Source organism: Melanotaenia boesemani, chromosome 8 (assembly GCF_017639745.1).
Source record: "Melanotaenia boesemani isolate fMelBoe1 chromosome 8, fMelBoe1.pri, whole genome shotgun sequence".
Taxonomy (NCBI): domain Eukaryota; kingdom Metazoa; phylum Chordata; class Actinopteri; order Atheriniformes; family Melanotaeniidae; genus Melanotaenia; species Melanotaenia boesemani.
The window spans coordinates 12630656-12652625 of record NC_055689.1 but is presented as its reverse complement, the minus strand read 5'-3'; the positions used below and the strand labels follow the sequence as shown (position 1 = coordinate 12652625).

Genomic DNA, 21970 nt, shown 5'->3' with positions numbered 1-21970 from the left:
ACTCTGGGGGCACGTCGGCCCTTCTGATGCTGCCTCGGCTCCTTGCGGCATTGCTCTTCATGCCAACAATACACACACAGGCACAGAGGCTTAGAGATAAACACATGGACCCTGGCTAGCCAGCACTATCATGCAGGGATGCAGGCGTACAAACATGCGTGATGCAGGACACACACAGCGTAAACACACATACATGCACATTACCTAGCCAGATGTCACCTGTACCCATGGGGGTGATCATGGTTGTAACTAGAAGGTCAGGTCTTGGCAGGCCATTTAAGGCCATGCACGGCTCTGCTTCAGTGTGTTTTTCATGCGTGTGTGTAGAGGTTATTGTTTGGTGTCTCAGGTAATATGTCCAGAGAGGCTTTATGGCAGATGTCGACCATCCGTCTTGTAAAAGCTGACAAATAGAAACACTCTGCGGGCACATCTCAAGAGACAGAGTCAACGCAAGAAGAGGAGAGTTTTGGTGAAGAGAATTTGTATGAAATACAGAGAACGGCAGAACAAGAGTAGAGACAGAGCAAGGTGCTTTGGCTGGTTTCCTACAGTAATTAGTTTAACAAAGCTATTTGTGCTACCAGCCTCTATTAGATGGGAAAGTGCTTCTTTGGGGAGTAAGCAAGTTTTTACAAAGGACAAAGCAGCATGGGAGACTTCACTCAGATTTACTTGCCCTGCTTTGATTTCTGAGTTAAAAAGACTGAGTCAAAGAAGTTAAATAAAAGTGAACAACTTCATTAATGAAGATCTGATTTGAAATGGGGGATTTACAAAGTGCAAAATGGCATAGCTCATTGGTACCTGCTGGAAAAATTTAAGCATCAAAGTTGTCTTCATGTAAGTAGCCTGCTTTTGCAGCAGCTACTCCAATACTCTGTAAAGTACTGTACCGGTAGATCTCCAGCATTTGATGTCTTTTCAGGTATTTTCTTTTATCTTAGCCTAGTTATGGTTGGTGTGGGACAAGATACAGTACCAGATAAATGTTTGGACACATTTTCCCATAAAATATAATGGGAAAACGTGTCCAAACTTTTGTCTGGTATTGAGGTAATTGGCTCCAACAGCATAACTGAGGAAAATTTGGTTTATTGCAGAATCAATGAGATAAATTGTGGAAATTATCTGGTTGGTTGGCAAAGGTTGAAGCCGAATCAAAAAGTGAATTAATAACACAGGCTGTAGTTGATTGGAAATGCGGACTAGGAGAAGAGGCGTGAGAAGTGAAGGCAAATTGAGGTGGGGCAACAGGATGAAAAGTGAACCTGAAGTGTTGGAGATTTGAAGTTAATCAGTTTATGTTAATGGAGTTTGAATACTGCAAACTGACACCCAGTTTAAATACAGCTGTTGTCTATGATTTGGTGCCCATGAAGGTATTCAAGACATCTTTGAATTCTAAATCACTGAGCATAAATTTTTCCTCCTCTATTCCAGTGTCAGATTGGGTAATGCAGGGATTTGATTAAATGCAGGAGACCTTGACACTATCTTGATATACAGTGTCCTCTGTCCAGGCAGCAAGAGACCAAAAATAAAAAAAGAGCAACTGACCAAAGAATAGAAGGAAGAGAGCCAGAATATAGTCATGCTAAGTCAGTTTGGATCTGTTTTTCTGCATATCTACTTATGGCGAATGTTCACTCTCAGGAGAATTGAATGATGAGATGTTTCAGCAACATGGAGTCAAAGAGTGTCCACTTGTTTACACAAAGTGATGGTTGGACAGCACTGACAAGGACTCCTGTGGGATTGGAGTTAGAGTGGATGAACAGTGTTTGTCTGATGCATCAACAGAGTTTGTTGATGTTGGGTTATCGGCCATGTTTTTTTCATGTTCTTATTTTTGCTCCCCTCAAACATCCTCTCAGCTAATGAAGAAACCGTGTTCCATACAAATAGTTTCGCCTATGTGACTCGATTTGTTCTTTGTGTGTGTGTGTTGAGTAGCAAAGAGCCTTTTTATGTGTAATTTCATTATGCAATCGTGTGCTGAGTTATGATAGATAATTTGAATCTTGAAGAAGCAGATTTGTCAAGAAGCTAATTATAATCACACCTCTCCAGATGTTATTGATCTCATGGGAGCTTCCAGGTGCCTCATTTCCTGTCCTCACGCCTCGTTTTGCATTTTGAAGTTGGAGCTTGAGTGCATCTTAGGCCCTGCAGCATCTTCACCATCGGTGGGAAGAGGGAGAGATATAGAAACTTTGTAGCCTTTATGCCCTTTTATTGTATGTCTGCCCTACTCCTTAAGCTGACACACTGTGGTGATATAATGTTATTCTGGGTGAAAGACTCATTATACATGTGGCAATAAATTAATAATGTTGTAAGATATTATCCATCACTGGAATTTAGTTTAATAATTTATCAACTACCATATCACACTTCACCCTGTGAATCATGTGTGCTCATTATACCGTCTGCCACAGTCCGAGTAGCAAAGCTCAGATATAAAGTAGAATTTTGCAAAGAAATATTTGTTGATGGCTGTACAGAAAGGGGAAAAGTTACCTACTGTGGACAACTGCTAAAAGAAAAAAGGACATTTTAATTGGCTTGTCAGATCAAAGCTTTGCTATGCACCCCATGTATCAGAGAACCGGATACCATTTGCATGTTTGCACAATGGTCAGAGGTTTAAGGGCTGAAAAATCAAATTGGCCTAAACAGCATGCTGTGTCCAAGTTTAATATGAGGTCCTTTTCATCTGTCATTTTATTTGACTTAACTGGAATCTACCTCATGTCAGATCTAAATCCTCTTTAATAAGTGAGAAAGAAGCTTTCAAAAGTGGAAGCCTTGTTGGCTGTACAGAGAAAGCCATTAAGACCTGGTGAAAAACCTGCAGATGGAATGAAGAAGGATGTGGTGCACTGTAGTAAGTGAATCATTACAGCAAAGAAATGTAGCTTGACTTGATGAATGAAAATGTTATTAATTCTGTGGTAAAGTGGAGGTGCTACATCCTCCTTTCAGCTGGTCTTACAGAATCTGTCTTATATGAAGATCACTCTGTTTAGTCTACCTGGAATCAAACTTAAAATAACTTAAAATAAATATCAGGCAGATTTAAAAAAAAAAATCTAGTTCCATTTCAGGAAGCCAGTGACCCAAGCTGACTCAGGACCCTTCATATGGCACCTGGAACAAGCAAGAACCAAGTTAATGATATGAAGGAGGTCAAGAAAAAGTAAAGATGGAGAAAAGGTTGAGAAATGAAGAGCATTATGGAAGAAAAGATGAGAAAACGAGGAAGATGTATGAAGGAGGGGATGGGGCAGATAGGGACAGATGGGAAAGAAAAGTTGGAAAGATGTATGATTAAGGGATCGGTGAAAATGAATGGATGAGGGAGGGAAAGATGGATCACGTGGGAAGGAGAGGAATATCAATGGATAGGTTATGGACTGATGAACTAAATTAGGTTGGGTGGATAACCAAGGGGATCATCACAATGTCTGTAAAGTGTCCTGAGATGACTTTGTTCTGAATTGGCACTATGCAAATAATAATAATAATAATAATAATAATAATAATAATAATAATAAAATAAACTAAATATACTTTTGAAAGTCATGCTTATCTATGGGCTCAATATTAAATCATAAGGATTTTGCAGTTGTAAATGGGTGTTTGTATAATGTAGAATAATTTCAGATTTTGCATCTGTAAATCAAGCTTGTCTCCCTGTAAAATTCATGTTTGCAAATGTGCAGAAAAAGGTTTGCATGGTTTTGTAAAATATATATATATATATATTTGTGGAAATAAAAATAAAGTTCTTTTGCAAAAACCCTATTCACAAATCCAAAGCACAAAACTGTGTGAGACTCTGAAGTTGCGGTTGCAAATTTTGTCCATATTTTTACACCTCAATCTGATTGGATGGTGACAAATCAAACTATCAAATCAGAGAGCAGACAGTTTCCCAACATTCCACATCACTGCAGGCAATGCAGGAGTAGATCAATTTTAAGGATAGGTGATGGTGCGACCAGAGTGGTTTATTTAATGACACTGGGTGCGACAATTTCTGTGACAAAATTAATGTGATGAAGTCACATCCGTTTGGATATTATTTAATCTTGAAATTCGGCACAATCAGGGACGTGTCCTTATAACTGACAGGTATCTAATATCCGTATCAAGAAGGGAGAGCGCAGCACAACCGCGGTTTTTAGCTGGCTAATAGCATGCTTCAGCTTTAGCTCTTCTACCTCCGTTAGCTGGTTAGCTACCGTTACCTACCGTTAGCTCCGGGTTAGCTTGGTTAGCTCTTAGCTACAAGCAGCTCGGAGTTTGATGGGTGTCAATCATCCACCCCCACCTTCACAGCCCCCTTCTCAGTTCCACCTCTTTGCCGTATCTGGATTTTCTGGGAATGACTATACGTATGACGCTGCCAAGATGGCAATGGTAGGAAGTTCAGCTCTTGATGTAACGGAGGCTCCACCCATCTTTTATACAGTCTATGTTTGAAACTGTTGTTTTAGTTTTTTAGATGCAGTTTGATTTGGTTTAATGCATATTTAATGACTTATTGAAAGCAGGCTTTAAACATCATGGTGGATGCAAAAAGTCACAACTGCTGGATTTCCACATAGTTCTGGAAAAGATTGTAAACATGCAGAAGCACATTTAATATATACATAGTATAAAACCCATATGACAGCAAAATCAAGGATTATCTTTGGATTATCACCAAAAAGATGTGTGTGCGCATATGAATAATGAACATGAGACTGAGAATGGGCATTTTAGAGGCTATAAAACAAGTATTCAGTTTGTTTATGCACACAAAAGCAATCTGTACATTTGTAGTGTGTTCAGAATATTTAGTCACTGCTTTTAGCACTTTTAGGATGATCTCCCCACAGACTGACTGAAAAATTTGGTGCAGAATAAAATTGGATAACATTTATTGGATTTATATCAATTTAGTTTGTCTTGTTTCATTAAATTCTGAGAATGTATTTTGTGTCTGTGAAGACAATGAAAACTATGATATTTTCTGCTACTTTTCCCTGTTTATGTCAGTCAAAGTCTGGTTCTGCTGGCAAATAAAATGACATCAGGGTGGATAGCATAACTGTAAGTTCCCACAGTATGGATGCAGAAATTAGGATGACAGGGGACCCCTGGAGATGATTCACACTGCTTGACAGAGGAGCCTAGGGTCTAATTTTAGCCATGAGAAAGAACCTGAACACTTGACAACAAATTTTTAGACCCTGGCAGATGGGTAGGATGGTTTGTGGCCTTCTGTCCTTCATATTGTTTCCCTGCTACTGGATTCTGGTCACAGCATGAAACAGCTGCCCGGTTCTTCAGGGAACTGGGAAGCCTCTGACACAAAACCTCCCCCTTCTTTTCAGAACCCACAATGCTTTGATTTTCTTATGTTTTGGCTATGAGCTCATGCCATCTCAAATAATTTTTCCAAAAGGTTTGTTTTCCATTCTTAGTGTCTTTCTCACAGCTTGCTTCTTTAATGATATTATCTTTGCGTATAAGGCATCATCCTCTTAAGTATGGTATTAACTTTCTCCATGTGACCTTTTCTTTCACTGGCATGGCATTTATTCCTAAGAGCAAAATGGCATTTTCTGCTGTTTAAACTACGGGGGATACTTTTCTTGTTCTTTTTTGATGTAAGTCAGATCATTCTCAGTGATACTGAACTGTGGTACAGATAGTGCATGTTAATGCTGATAACTGGTTACCATACAAAACAAAGATAATAGTTTTAATTCGGGAAAAATCACCAGCAATAGTTTAATAATCATCACTATTTTAACCAGTAAGAGACAAATACATATCATCCACAATCCCGATGATATCAAAATAACAGATTCCTTAAAGATGTTTTTTTTTTTTTTTTTTTTTTTTTTTTTACTTTTTAAACACACTGATCTTCCTGGTAAACAGCTTTGTGCAATGGTGTAAATGAAAAATAAAGATCTGCAAGTTGAAATGAAAGTTGTTTATTTGTAACTAGTCACATGCATGTAAAAATCAAAGATCCCCATAAAGCAAGTATGTGAATCTATGAACATAAAAATGGCAAGGGTGGAAAAAAATAAGTCAACTGATATTAACAAGAAAGAAAAAAGAAGAAATGTGTGTATTAAAGTGTGTTCATGCATGTACTGTATGTCGATATGAGAATAGAATGTGTTTATGTGTTTATGTGCTGTATGTACACTGCAAGTGTGATCTAGGATGGTTACCAAGAATAAAGATTAATACTAATCTGTTGTGGTTTAAACCTGGAAGTGGTAAGAGATGCCAAAGTTGTGATATTGAGTGTATTTTGTAAATTGTTCCAGTCTAGTATTGATGAAAAAAGAAAGGATATGAGACAAAAAATTGTAGCAGTATAGGGAATACTGAAGTTGATATGCTGGCTTATCACTGGTCAGATTATTAGCTACCTTCAACAGGAATATCGTCTCCTGCTCCATCTGTGTTGCCACTAAAATGCTGTGTAGTAGCTTAACATCAACCAAATACTGGCTTTACAATGACACACATTTGTCTAGTCCTGTGATAACATGCAAGTCAGTTGGAAATGTGTTCATTCCTCTGGGAATCCCATAATCTCTGACAAAAAGTACAAAACAGTAGATTAATACTAAGTGGTTCACAATTAATCAATTAAACAGCACCATTAGGGGATGATTAACTCACTCTGGCTAATACTTAATCAACTAAAACAAAATTTTAAAAACAGAATAATAATCTACCAGAAATGGATCTGCCCCCATGCTTGTCCAGCCAGTCAGTGAGTCTACAGCTGCTTTCTTCCTGTGGAAAGTTAAGTTATAATGTACAAAAAGACCTGATTGTTGTGCAAACATTGTGAAGAACTGTCCATTATAGAAGAAGTAAAACAAATAAGTTCCATTAAGTTCTCTGAACAATCAGCTCCAGTGGCTCCAGAGTTATTCCCAGCACAGCACAGAACATTTAGGCCCATTCCTGACTGTAGTGTTAAACTACTGTTTCCAATCTTTTATCTATGTGTATATCCTATCCTTTCTGACTTTAACAAATATTACATCTAACTAACAGCTGTTACTTTTGATCCTCCAGACTAAAGCAACAAATATAGAAACACTGATCTGGCCTTGACAACACGTATGCTCTACCACAGGACAATCACATTTCGATGTGACATTGCCATCGGCCATTTTAAGGCACCTAGTTTTTGACTGACTCCTTTCTTTGTATCTGAGGGAACATGTTCAACCTTGAAAGATTATTTCTGGGAAAAAATGCAAACTCATTTTATTACTTTTCAGTTTCATATTGGCAAGCAGTGTGAATAAGGCACACGCTACTTTGACTGGACTGACATATTGGACAGGCATCTTCTTGCCACCTCAGACTGGAAAAAAAGATGATTAAATTTTCCCTTTTTTTGCACTGAGTCAGTAAGTCAGAGTGCAGTCGGTTTAATGTAATCTTTATTTAATCCTATAACACAGAAGCCCTGGCTTGTTCATGGCTGGCTTGTGTGCTCACAATGTGCTTGTGAGCACAGTTACCATGTAGGTGTGGTTCACCTTTCTGGTCCATTTTCACCAAAGATGAATTAATTGCTAAGGGAGGTTGTTGTATTGAAGACCTCATAATGGAAATGACTTCCCTTTGACACAGGAACAGCAGCATTAGAGACAGCAGCACCCATCCATCCATTTTCTATACAGCTTATTCAGGGTCGCAGGGAGTTTACACTATATGTTTCTTATGATAACTTCTGTAGTGAATTACAACAGCGATCACTCCCTCTGCAGCTTTGTTAGATTATTAAGGTTAAAAGTAGTTTGTTGTGTGTGACTTGAAAACCATGTGGACAAAGAAGTAGGAAAAGTTCAAAGATAATGTAATAAAAGCAACAGCTCAAGAATAAGTTTTCTTCTAGATGACATATTCCAAATAAAAAGATTAATCACCAGATGTGAAAGAAAAAGAACATGTGAATATGTTAATGATTTCTCAATGCACATTTTGTTTACTGTCCTTGTTAGTATTACAGATTTGGTGGCAATGTCTATGTGTACAGGATGCTTTGAAAGAGCAACTAATTCTGATTTCAACCACTGAACCTGCTCAACTCCTCTTTTGCATGTGATTAGCTGAATGTACTCTGGTGAAAACTAAACAAATTCATGTGAAGAGTAAAATTTATTGATTTATTGTTTTTAACATAATCTGCAAAGGCATGAAGTTCAGAAACAAAAAGCCAAAAAATGCAAAGCATAGCAAGACAGGAACTTAACTTGATATGTTGAAATCCACAAAGAAATGGATGGTAAGTGACAACAAATTGGCAAGGAACAAAGGAAATCTAATTCTATATGCGCAGAGGGAGACGAATGACTAACAAGACACGTGTGTCAGTCAGTAAGTGAAACATGGTGTGAAGCAATGACAGAAAGCAAAACTACCTAGAATGAACAGGAGTGACTGTTCAAAAAGAAAAAGGGAAAGAGAAAGAGGCAAAAGAATTTCTCACTATTTGGTGGTTTATTTGTTTTTTTTTTTTTTTGTGTTTGTTTGGTTTTTTTTTCCACATTCAAAGTCAAACAAATAAGTTATAAAATAGAACAATATCTTCCATGAGCAGCCAGCAGCCTGGTGACTTAAAGCCCTCAACTGAATTTCATCAGATTTTCACACATGACAAAGGCTACCTTATCATCTGTTCTGCATCCTGTCTCTTCTCTGAGCTCTCTCTAGCTAGTAAAACATAATCAGATATGGACTCTTTTCTGATCTTTACTCTGATTCTTTTTTTTTCTTCTCTTACTTCCTCCCAATTTCCTTTTGAATTTCTTTGCTGAACCAAATATGCGTTTCAAAAACGGCCAGTGCGCTGACGTACAACTATGTGATGCTGTTCCGTAAAGCAACACACAGTTGTTATGTGAAGCTGGAACACAAAGGAGTGAAGAACAGCTTCTCAACCCGGGATGCTGCAGGTTAATTATGGCCCTTGGAATGTGTATAATGAATTATAGTTTGCCATCAATATGAATAAAAAGCTTTAAGTTTTAAGGTTTAAGGAATGTAGTTGTATGTAGTATTGCTTTCAAATAATCGTCAAGTACACATGTACCATTCTGCCGAGATGTATTATAGTTTAACAAAGGAGCAACACACAGTTGAAGCATACAACAGGCTCACAGGTCACAGGGTGCTATTGTTCTCTATAAGCTTTTAAGCTGTAAGGAGGTCACAAACTGTGCCTTCACATGACAAAACAGTCTAAAACATGATATATATATATATATATATATATATATATATATATATTTAAATCTCTCTCTCTCTCTCTCTCTCTCTCTATATATATATATATATATATATATATATTTAAATCTCTCTCTCTCTATATATATATATATATTTACATGAAATATTATCATAAATAAATCCAAAGTTTAAAAATTATTATTATTATTATTATTATTATTATTATTATTATTATTATTATTATTACTGCTTCTATTGAGTGATAAACATTGTTTTAACTTTGGCTGCACAAATAATTTTGAACATTTTTCATCTGAGATTATGTTCATGCATTATTATGGTGTAATCTTCCATTGTCCTAATTCTAACAATTTAAAATCCGGGATATAAATAAAGATTTCAGCATCTAAGACTGGTCTTTTAAACTTTTCCACTTTAATCCCTTATGTGGTCTTGCATCTAATCACACTATCCTAACTGCTCACAAAAAGGAGGAACAAGGTATGTTGACTTTTACAGACTTTTTTAAAAATCCATTAAAATCAGTGACCCATGTTTGACCCCCCTTCTGTGGAGCTGGACATGCACTCTTATCCAAGTACGACCACACAGAGTCATACTGCAAAGAAATAAAAACATTTGACAAAGAAAAAATAATAATTCAACCTCAAAAGATTTTAGAAAGTTCCAGCCTGTTACAGCTGAGATTACAGCATATCACATTTGAAAACTGCCGACGTAGAGCACAAAGTGTGCAGGTGGGACAAGAGGTGCAAACTGTTTCATTCATTCAAATGAGGCAGAGCAGAATGGGTTTTTAGTATAATCAAGGAAAAAAGAGGTCATGATCCCATTTGACTCTCACCATCCAAAAATGTAGTATTTCACGTTATCTCAGTCACAAAGGTTTTGTTACATTTTATGGTATAATGAGACTATTGACCGATGTGACTTATTCGGAATGAAACTTAAATTGCTTGGATTTGATGTAATCTAATGACTGAGTTCATCTGATCACAATTAAATAAGACAAGATACCAAAGTGAAACAACGCTTCTAAAAAGTTGTATGTTTTGACATGTCTGAAATCTGAGATCATATATATATTATGATGTATAAAGCATCTGTTTGCAGCTGTAGATTTGCAGTGTTATGTTCAGGTCATGCTGCTCTGCACAGTGCATTCCCTTTCCATCTGTTAGGCTGCTCTCTTCATACATTGCTATGATTGGCACAGCTGTTGCAGAGCCATGAGATCAGTGATGTCACTGACCAAGAATGGATTTATTAACCAGCACACCCTCTTATTCATATTAAACTTCTGCCAACCCTTCTGATATTTTCACTGCTGGACATACATCAACAAAAACAGCAGAAACCTACAGCATTTGTGTAGCAAAGACCAACATATTTATCTTTGTTCCATGCACAGTCATCACAGGAGAGTGTTTTAATGAAGGAGATAACTCTAAGAGGTAAATGAGCACAGACTTTTCCAGGGGATTGAGAGGAGAATGAGCTACAAACATGCATGCACAGAAAAATGCATACATACATTCAAATACACTGCAACTTAAGGGTTTTACAATCTTCTGGCAGTAGGTTAAAAAGGGTCTGCATAATCTGCCTGTCTTTGTCTGAAGTGGCATTTTTACATCATATGCTGAGCATTTGAAGAGGCTGTAACTGTATCTGCTGCAGCACGATTCGAGCCAGTTGTTGGAGCTCCAACAGCATGACGACAAAAGCCTTTTCTCTGGCGTAATCAACTTTGCTGCCCACGCAGGGGATGAGGGGTGAGGGAGCTGAAAAGATGAATCTGTTCGGTCCTGATCACAGAACAAGCCATACAGCGGGCCAAACCCTCGCTAGTTTGGCAACGGGAAGAGTCTCAAGATTAAACAGTGAGATCTTTCTCTTGATCAGGCTCTCCTCTATGTCTGCCCTCCCCGCCATCTCTGCACCTGCTAGTCGCAGCCCCTGATGTATGTGCTCTCTTCTCTCTACCCCTTACTTTCTCACTTTTTGCATCTCAGCTGTCACTATCTTTCTTCTGCCCCCTCCTCATCTCCTGTTCCCCGCCACCCCCTTTCACTGCTTTTGATTATAGGCAGCGACTCAGAACTTCTGCAAGCGAACCTATCACAATTTTATCTCTGCCTGGCTTGCAATCACTTTCACAAGTGCACAGTCTGACAATCTCTTTGCACTTACATTCATTTTCTGGTGTCTATCTCTTGCTTTCCTCTGACATGCATGCTCCCACTGATGGTAACAAACTTTGTTATAAATGCAGGTGGCTCTTTTTCTCTGTTAATTACTGTTTGATAAATAGAGGAGACACGTGTCTGAATCCACAGAAAGAGCATCGATACTTTACTTTCTCACCAAATCAGGATAGTTTCAGGTTTGCTGCTAAAAGCAATTACAAGACTAAATGGATGTTGAGTGGCCTGAAGATAAGTGGAGCTAAAAAAAAAAAGGGGGGGTATTTTATAGAGTCTTATGGAAAAAATCAGTGACGCCTGCACTTTAGCAGAGCGATCAGAGGTCCCATGTGGTACAGAACAGTGTAAGTTAAAAATGAAGGAGAATGTAGATAGAGAGATGCTTGATGATATTGAAGCTTGAACCGCTGTCTTCAGTTTGAAGGACAGTTTATCCAAAAACATAATCATCTTTCTACTACTTATGGATGAGGCTATTTATTACTATTACTTATGGCTATTTTACTACTCAGGCACTCCAAACAAGAAAAAAAAAAAAAAAAAAAAAAAAAAAAAACAACAACAACAACAACAAAAAAAGAACCCAATAGCTAACAGATTAGTTTAAAACCACAGCGCTAAACAAATCTTTTTAGTATATGTGTAGACAGCCACTATAAATCTGGGCATGGTTACTTTCGGTAGCCCCTCCTGACCCATAGCATAAGATAACAAAAGAACTGGAAAAATATGTTTTAGGGTCAAGTGATGAGACTAACTTTAAACAGCTGACCAAAGAATTTATGGTGTGGCAAGACTTGTAAACGAGATGCAAACAGTCAGTGATTTAACAGAGGTGTGACAAAAAAAAAAAAAAAAAAAAAAAAGATGTCTAAAAGAAATTTTTCTCAATCAAATCCAAACTCAAAGTATCCTTTACAGAATATATCATCTATAAATGAAATTTTAAATGTACCACACAATCATCCTCCACCTTATCCTTTACAGGACTCAGTATCCCTTCATGCTAAGTAAATGCTTTAAGCATTTGACACAGAATAAAAACAAATAAAGACAGACTTGACCTAAGTCCCGGGAATGATGGATCTATGTACCAGCATTTGTCATCCTTAGTTCTAAAGCTCTGTTCCCATGTGACCTTTGCAAGCCTCTTTTTCTAGATGCTCCATTACTCTTTGGACCCCACTTAGACCAACTTGTCCACTACTATTGGCAGAGTGAACTCCGCTCAAGTCAGAACAGAAAAGATGCTTTTATAGGGTTAGGGTATATTTTGACATTGACACCTGACAAAACATCTCCTTATACAGCTTGGCTAAAAAAGAAAACAAGCTCTAATGTTAAGAGAGACTCAGTAAGACAAGGAAAAAGTCAAAGCAGAAAGTCTGTCTGGCTAATTAAAACTGTATAATGAAAATGAGTTCATGAAGGCAGCTTATAACAGTCAGTAGCCACCAATGTTACTGAACCTATTCTAATAAATCTCAGCTGAAGCATCATCACTTTTCACGCGACATGAATTGAACACAACCATTTATTTAGTTTTTTTTTTCCCCCCATTGGTTTCTGATAAATGGCATTTAGTGAGATAAAACTGTCTTGCAAATGAGATCAAATTTAATTAACCATCAAATTAACTTCTAGAAATGATGGAATAGAATGTTTGATGAAGGCAATTGTCAGCTCCTGATTGATATATACATCAATTTATGCTCTAAAGAGTGTTTGCAAGAACAGGGAAGAATAAATAAACTGCAGTTTTGGTGTGAACGGCAGTAAAAGAAAATGTTTCAAAGAGAAACTTTGTGAGCAGGTAATTTATTTTTAATATGTTATCTTTTATTGACATAAAGAAAAACACTGCATACTGCCTGCTCCTCACTTAACCCTGAATCTGATGCTGACACATCACAGTGTGAAACTTTTCCTGTCTTAAGAGCTTCCCACAATGTACCACGAAGTTAACTTTAAATTTGCTTTCAAGTTGTATTTTTGGACTGTCTAAGCAGCAAAAGCTGAAACTAAAAAAAACAAAAAAAACAAAACAGATACCCAAACACGGGACAATTTTTGAATACTGATTAAATGTCTTCTACCAGCTTCTTGGGGAACAATCAGCCCTCCATAAATAATGAATGCACTGGCAAATTAGTTCTCTTATTGTCTTTTATCACTGTTTAGTTTTAAAGAGTTCACTATGAGAAGCTGCAACTGTTCCTCTTTCTTGCATTTTGTTTGAAGCTTTGATCTTAATTCCTGCCCCATTTTGGACTTGTAAATAGTTTCTGTAGAAAACAGAACAAAACAGGGAGAAATGGCCCTTAATGGGAGAGCACAGAGCTGCTTAAATATTAAATGGATGGGCAGTTGTGACACAGAAAACGCAATCTTCTTTTCTTACGGCTTTGCATCCAAATCCAAATTGCAATTGTGTGCTCAACAAAACAGTCAAAGGATTTAGAGCCAGAAAGACCTCCATAAATGTTATTCTCAGTGCTGTTTAAATTTGATTTTGTGGATGTTGTCTGTGGTATTGTTGGAAATTTTTCTCTTTAAAGTGAAATGTGGTGTTGATGGATGATACTTTAGATGGATGATACAAAAGATTAAAGCTTGCATATCATGAAGATAGCTGCTGTTACCATGCCATGTTTTTCCCTGCTGCTGGACTAAAGCTATCATTACAAGCTGTCTGCTTTTAACTCTTATGTCTAAATTGATTGCTTAATGTAAGTCTTATTTAACACTATAGCTAGATTTCTATAGTTTATTGTTATATAATTATAGTTATTTACCAAATAAATACAGTACAGAAATGTTATAGTTGCATTAGCAAATTAATTGTTGACCAACAACAATGTCATCATTATGTATAAAAAGGACCAATAACAACAAGGCTAAGGGTCCTTGTACACTGTGTGGTTGATTTGACAGAATTGGTGTTCAGTCTGCAGCGGGAGCTTTCACTCTGATAAGGTTTTCAGTATAACAAATCAGTACAACAGAAGACAGGTGGCAGTAATACCAGAAAGCTAATGGCTACCTTACCATGCAAAACACAATTTCTTCTGATCAGTTAAGTTCCAGAAATTAATTTCTCAGCACATGATTGCAAATGACTTTGGTCTTTCAACATTTACAGTGAATATATCCAACATCAAAGTGAAAAGATTCAGGAAAAGGAACACACTGTATGCTACTATCTTGTGTAGTAAATGGTTATTTCACTAGGACAATACCAGATCTCTTTCTGCAGAGTTATAACACTATGGCTCCCTAGATACTGTACTTGACTGACCTGCCTGCAGTCCTGACTTTTCTCCTTTTTGAAAGTACACTGTATGATGCTTTATGAGAAAGAGATAGAGGCAACATCCATATACAGCTGATCAGCTGAGATCTTCAAACACTGACAGTACACAATCGGTATTGTCAGTCAGAACATCTGCGCCATCAATCATGCAATTATGCACCCAGGCAAGCGTCCAAACAACCATGAGGTCAGGTTAGCAACTAAAGATCCACAGTGCTGTCCCTTGGAGATTATATGTAAATTTTAATGTGAACGCAAATATGAAATTACATTAAAAATGGTGATTTTGACCCTCGAGGTACAGGGTGCATTGGCTGTTAGTAATCTATGCTGAGCCATTACAGAGCTATTTAGAGAGTTTATCGATCAATTACAGTAAAGGGGTCAAAGGCATTAAAACAGCCGCACAGTCAATGTCCAGCTCTGTATCTACAAAAATCATGTGACTGATCGTAGAACAGAAACAAGAGGCGTTTGTTTCCGACACTGTGAGAGCCCGCCGGTGTACCACACTCCCTCTCGCTCACTCTGCTTCTCTCTCATCCACCGGGCTGGGAGACTCCAGCAGCCTGCAAGGGAAACAGCGAGGAGGGGGAGAAGAAAAAGGAGCGACGGCGATGGCGAGCATCAACATGGAGCCGAGACCGCTGCTGCGGCTGCTGGGGCTTGTCTCGGTCCTATTGGCCTTCCTCACGGCTCATGTCCGGTGTCTTAACGGCGATGAGGACCAGAGCCAGGACACGGAGTGCAAAATGAAGAGTGTCACCGTGTCGGCGCTGCCGTTTTTGAGAGAGAATGACCTGAGCATCATGCACAGTCCATCGGCCTCTGAGCCCAAGCTGCTGTTCTCCGTTAGAAATGATTTTCCCGGAGACGTCGTGGTGGTGGACGACCTGGAAAACACCGAGCTCCCCTATTTCGTCTTGGGTGAGTTTTGGAAACACGGTGGTCAGCGTGGTTCATTAGCAGCTAATTTAGCGGATTAAAGCCAGCTAACTCTTTCTTATTGCACAGAACATCTGTCTACTAGCTCGGGCCTGGCTACATTACCATAGTTTTACTGTTTTCACAAATGCTATGGACAATGTTGCTTCCAAAATGAACAACTAACAAAAGCATATGTTTTCAAGCGTAATAACAGTTCCCTCAGTTGATAATTAGCCAAGCAGCTGTTAAAAGACCAACAATCATCACTACTTTTTCAAATAATAGGCCTGATAGCATCCCCGTGCTAGTAAACATTTTCACTGTTGGCATAAAATAAAAAACAAAACATAAATCAGTAGTAACAACGCTGCCACATTCATATTCAGTTTGTCTTTGAGTAATAATTCCTTGCTAGCTTGTGCACATGGTTCAGTTAGCTAACAGGTGTGGAAAGCAACTTGCTAGTTAACTCGCTAGCAAGGATGCAACCAAACTTTACTCACTTGACAGTAACTTTCACGCGTTTATATTTATGGGATTATATGGTCACTCTGTGCTGTCCATGTCTTAAAAATTGGTTTCAGCGGATTAAAATGGAACCCTTTATGTGCCTTGTTAGTTTTCCAGCTTGTCTAAACATGAGTAAAATAAATTTACAGAAGGCCAAGTTCACGTAAACTGGACAATAAGTTTTCTTTAATAAGCCAGTTTGGCAGGAGACCTAGAAGTTCGCTGTCCGCTGTCCATGGTGCTGAATCTCGGCCGATGCTCTGCCTGACAGCAGCTGCTGCTGTGAGAGATCACGCGCTCCTTCTGCATGCAGCTGCACGAGACTGCCTCCGTAGCCTTGTCTGAGTTTGGGGTGTCATACAGTTAATTTTTATTAGCTTTGTGTTGTCCAAGCAGTAAAGGTGGAACAGTGTGTCATGGCTGTTATTATCTGTTAGTGTCATTTGTTGTGAGAGTTTGGAGCAGTTCCTCACATGAAATGCGTTTAACATGCCTCTCATATCCCCCATATTTAGGTTTTGTAGAGTCATGCTTTCATTTGCTGTACCTATAAAATGGCTGAAAGATTACCAATATTTGTTTTAAAATGAGTAAGATAAACTGAACTCAAAGCCAGGAACTCAATCACAGAACTTTTAATATGACTTTAACGTATTGGTATTTAAGTGAAATTGTGTTTTCTTGTTTTCACAGTGATCCTGCAAAAAAAATACAACAACAACAACAACAACAAAAAAAACAAACAAACCACAAAACACACAAGAAAACAAAAGCAAACAAACAAATAAACAAAAAGTTTAGGTGGAACTGTTGTATAATTGCTGTTACATACTCCCTAATAACAGAGGACTTATGGCACGCTGCTCAGCTGCTGCCTTAGTCTGCTTGATCCTGTTTATGTTTGTATGTTGTTGTTGTCTACTCTTGGACGGGTTTGTACTGGAAAAAATGTTGTTGTGCCTGTTGCAATGACAATAAAGTTTCCATTCATTCATTATTGTTCTCAGCCCTGGTTTGGGAGTTCTTGCACCTTGTTCTCAATACCTGATCTGGGCAAAACCTTTTTTCTTGTGTGGCTTCCGAGAGGTATTGCGGGACATTAAAATGAACAGAAATCAGAAAACTATTAGAAAGTGAATCTACAGAAAAAAACATGTCAGACTAAAGTCATACTAAGTTGTTTCTTTCTCTGAATTTAACACTTAAAAGTTGTGACATCATTAATATGAAGATAACAACCTCAAAATTCCTCAGCAAGTAAAAAAGCTCACATGATTTCCAAAGGCTATAGAGATTAAGAAATATAAATGTTACACGCATAATGACTGTTAAGTTTTTATTTTTTATAGTTTTATTTGATTAGAAAAGAAAAATTTTGGGTTTCCTGCATGGTAGGAACTTTGTGAGACCACTAGGGTTGGCCTTGTTTGGACTGCACTTAGCAGATAGAGCGAAATTCTTCTTGTAATGTTATTTTCTGTAGATGGAGAGACTGTGAAGGCCATGCCAGTACCTTAAGCACCTACCTCTAAAGCTAGTCCATTGTGGATTTAATGTATACCTTGATAATAACCTGATAAAGAAGCCATTCTGCATTCCTTTTGACATTTTTTCTTTTATATTTTCAGGTAATCATTTAAAATTTTTCTTTCTTTTTTTTTTATTATTTATTTATTTCTTTTTTATTTTACAAATAGTTAAATGTTGGCTTCCAGAATGAGCTGATATTTAAATGGATCCATTCCTTCATCTAACAGTAAAATAGGCAGCATTGTAGAGCAGCTAATACTAAAGGTAGGGGCCATGTTTGAAGTTTCAGAGTTGAACAATGATGTTGAATCATCATTCCAGCTAAACTTATTAAGTTCCAAGATATTTCTAAAGGTTTTATCACTGTATATAAAACACAATACTCTCATCACACTTATAATTTAAAATATAATGCATTTTTAATTTGTACTTTTACCCTTTTTCCTTGGAGATTGCATCATCTGCTACTAACTTAATTATTTACAAAGGTAGATGTTTTGACCAGGGTTGCCCAAACTTTTGCATGTCTCTGTAAGTACTGGTCCCACTGTGTGACATCCTCATGAGAAACAATTTTATTTAATCTTTTAAAAAAACACTGTTGACCGAGCTTGAAAAAACTTAAAAGATTTGTAACTTTTCCAGATGACAGACTTTCATGTAGTGAAGTATTGATGGACAGTTGCTTCTCGTTGTTTATCTGGTTTAGTTTTGTCATATTTGTACCTTTTAACTTTCACCTCTACTTGCCCAAGAGTCATTCCAGGTGACATTCTCAAAAAGTTGTTTAAAATATTATCAATTCTGTGCAAAATTTCTCACAATAGTGGCGTTGTGTATGTAGAGAACTGACTTGTACTTTCCACCCAGCAGTGGAGGTTCAGAGCTTTAAAAAGCTTTCATCACAATAAGTTAAATGTGGTTGCACTGTCACTTAAATGATGTATTTCTGTTTGTTATCATTAACAGACGTATGAAAGTGGGGAATAGTCCTCTATTATAAAGACCATGAAAGATGTTTGCCATATTATTGAGTGTATACACCATGAGACCACTAGATCTAAATTGTTTGAATAGTTCATTTAAAGGCCTAATTTAGACAGCACTCACTTCATTATGGGGTAGAGGAATCTCTCAAGACTGGTGCTGCATGTTAATGAATCTCAATTTGTGTCTGACATTTCTATGAGTAGCTTTCTGCTCCGGGACAGAAAACTTTTAATGAAAACTCACACCGGGGAGCCCAGTGCAATTCTGCATTTGGGGTGCAAGTAGCATTCCTGCCTTCCAAATACAAACAGTGGAGCAGCTGCAGACTTTTTATTTATTTGTTTTTTTATCCTCCTTCCCTTTTGTTTCTTGCTTGATTTCCTTTGCTGTTCAACAAAACCCCCTTCGTAATTTAAGGGGTTTCGACTTGGAATTGTACCGTTGTATACATGTCAGCTCAGAAAACAAAGCATTTGCGTCAACACGGGGTAGCTGTATTGATAAAAAGCAGTAATTGCATTTAAACCTGTGTGATAAGATGTCTGCTGAGTTTCACTTGAAAAAAAAAAGCACTCAGCTATCTGTAGCACCTGTTTGGGTTTTGAGTAGCTTTGTCTCACACTAGTTTCATTCTGATTAATGTGACACATGCTCCTTGGAGCCTCTTTTTCATTCTCCTCACAAGAATACACAATATATAGGGCTTTATGCCAAGTGTAAACATAGTGACAGGAGACTAACTTGAGCAACCGTTTCGATTTTTATATTCTTCTCACTCGTACTGCAGTCAAATCTGCTGCCATTTGCAGCTAACTAGGTGCTAGAAATATAGAGTGTGCCTTATTTAGTGCACCTTTTTGGAAAATGCAGTAGTACGATGTTTTGCTTTCATATACCTGCAGTGTGGAAGCATGACCCTATGCATGCCTATGCATAACAAGTACTGGAGACTTTCACTGACCATAGTTCAAGTCTACTAAAAAGATAGTGTGATGTGTGCTTACAAAAAGCCGCTAAAAAGATGAGAACATTTAACAAAATATAATGACAAAGTTACTTAACTGACAACTATGTAAAAGCCAAAGCAACCCTTCCTGCCATGTGTGCATGTTTTGAGGTATTTATTGGAGAAGGAGGGTTCAAAGATGGGAACATTATGAATATGTTTGTGATAGAGATGGAGAAAGAGCAATGCGCTGTGGGCAACTTTACTGGGAGAATGATAGAATCAATTTTAAATAGTAAAACAATAGATAATCAATATGTGGAAAAGTTGCCAAATGTACTTGAGCATCTATTAGTATCTGGGTTGCCAAGTTATTAGATATTTGTTCTGCCTTAAATACTCAACCCCTTAAGCATATGCGTTTTGAAGCACATATTTGTATTAAACTGTTAAATGCAGAGCATTTTTAGTGGGTAGGGGAAGAGAAATATTTTCAATTTTAAGGTGCTAGGGGGATGGATGTCTGATGCTGCAATGGGACGGACTGCTGTTTGTAACAATTTTCTGTGGGAGATTGTCATAAAGCTACACAGACCTTATCTTTAAGTAAGTTGAATGTTTATTTGGTCAGATGACTATGCAGCTATAAAATCTGGACACTTTATGCAACAGCAGGTTAACACAAAGAGTTATAGTTGGCAGTTTCCAGTCCTTATATTCTACTGCATTTAGCCTACAAAAAGAACAGAAAAAAATGTGAATGAGAACTTTATTGGCAATGCAGCTGTGTGAATATACACTTAGGCTCTGCTGTTCTTTTAAAAAGATGCAGAAAGATCCAAAAGATGGAACTCTGGAGCTTGTGTGGCATGCCCTGTTATATTTGAAACACTAACACATGCACATGTTGAATTGAATCTCCCTAATTTTCTCCGTTATTACTTCTCAATATACTGCATAAAAGTACAATTTACTACTTTCCTTCAAAGTTTGTCAGACATATTTTTGGTCAAAAATTGTCAGCGTTTGAAAAGTACAGTATGGCGACTGTTATCATAAGTGGAAAAGCAGATTATGCTTGTAACTGAAATAAATGAAGCTTCCTTTTAAGCCTACTGATGGCACGTTTCACTGTAAAAAGACAGAGTTTCACTTTAAGTAAACTACCCCGACTGCTTCTCTCTGTTTAATGTACAGTTATAGCTTATCACACAGTAGTCCTCTCAGCAGCAGCAAGTCGTTCAGGCAAACACAGTCCCTCATCATCTTCCATTTCACCCCAAGGCACTTTATACTCAACTAATCCCTGATAATTATTTGGGTTTTTGAAAACCTTAGAGACATAAATCATACCCATATTTAGGGATGCTTCCAATGTTCTTGTTAAAAGGTGAAACTTTAAAGCACTATCCTTCATTTTAAGAAGAGGAATAAGAGGAGTCCTATTTTAAAGCAAGCTGATATTCGTGTATGTTCATTAACGCAAGAAAAATAATTTTGAAAGTATATCTGTTTTTTATGTGTATGCTGTGAAGGGGTGCTACATGGATCGATTTAAATTCTGCACATTTTATTTACCATTTTTCACACTGGCTTATATTTTTTCTTGTGAAATTGCTTCTCTGTGAAGCATCTGAGAAGCAATTTGAGAAGGTGGAGGAGATCCTGTGACTGACAGTAAATTCTGACTGCAGGACTGCTGCCACTCGTTAGTGTCAGAGAAGCCAGGCTATGTTATTAGAAGTTTACCCTTTTGGTGTTGTGTCATAAATTGTGTGGGAGGTGAGGTAATAAAGTTGCCCAATAAAGTTGCCCTCCGGGCGAGACTTGAACTGTATTTTCTCTGTCAGTGATTTGCACATCTTGGTTGGAAAGCTTTCAGGGAGGCTGTTCTAAATGGTCTCCTATTCATTTCATCTTTGTGGAATAGTAATTTAGCTTGTACAATTCAAATCTGTGACATTGGAAGTACACGTTGCTGCCACTGAAATGTGCATAAAACTTAAAAGAGATTGGTAAATGTCATGTTATCCTTTAGTCCTCATGGCAGTGTGGTCATCATACATGCACTCAGTATAGCGAAGCAGAGAGGACTTTGATATCTGCTAGTCACTTAACCTAGTTACATTTTATATGCAGTTAAAAGCCCATTAACCCAACATTAATGGGGGGTGGGGGGTGGACTCCTGGGCCCTGCACACTGTCCTTCTCTGACTGGGAGGGCGGCGCCTGACCGGGTCGGCAGTTTGTCGT

General features: G+C 37.7%; 1 protein-coding gene across 3 annotated transcripts in view; it reads left to right on the top strand.

The window, feature by feature from the left end:
* The first annotated feature begins 15235 nt into the window (after positions 1-15235).
* The window catches only part of astn1 (astrotactin 1), a 400574-nt gene continuing 393839 nt past the window's right edge, over positions 15236-21970 (top strand). For 2 of the 3 annotated variants that reach the window (XM_041992000.1, XM_041991999.1), the window contains exon 1: positions 15236-15741. In XM_041992000.1, the coding sequence (XP_041847934.1) occupies positions 15432-15741 (310 nt within the window). In that variant the 5' untranslated portion in view covers positions 15236-15431. The remainder of the gene's footprint in view (positions 15742-21970) is intronic. The other variant, XM_041992001.1, reaches the window with a different exon arrangement.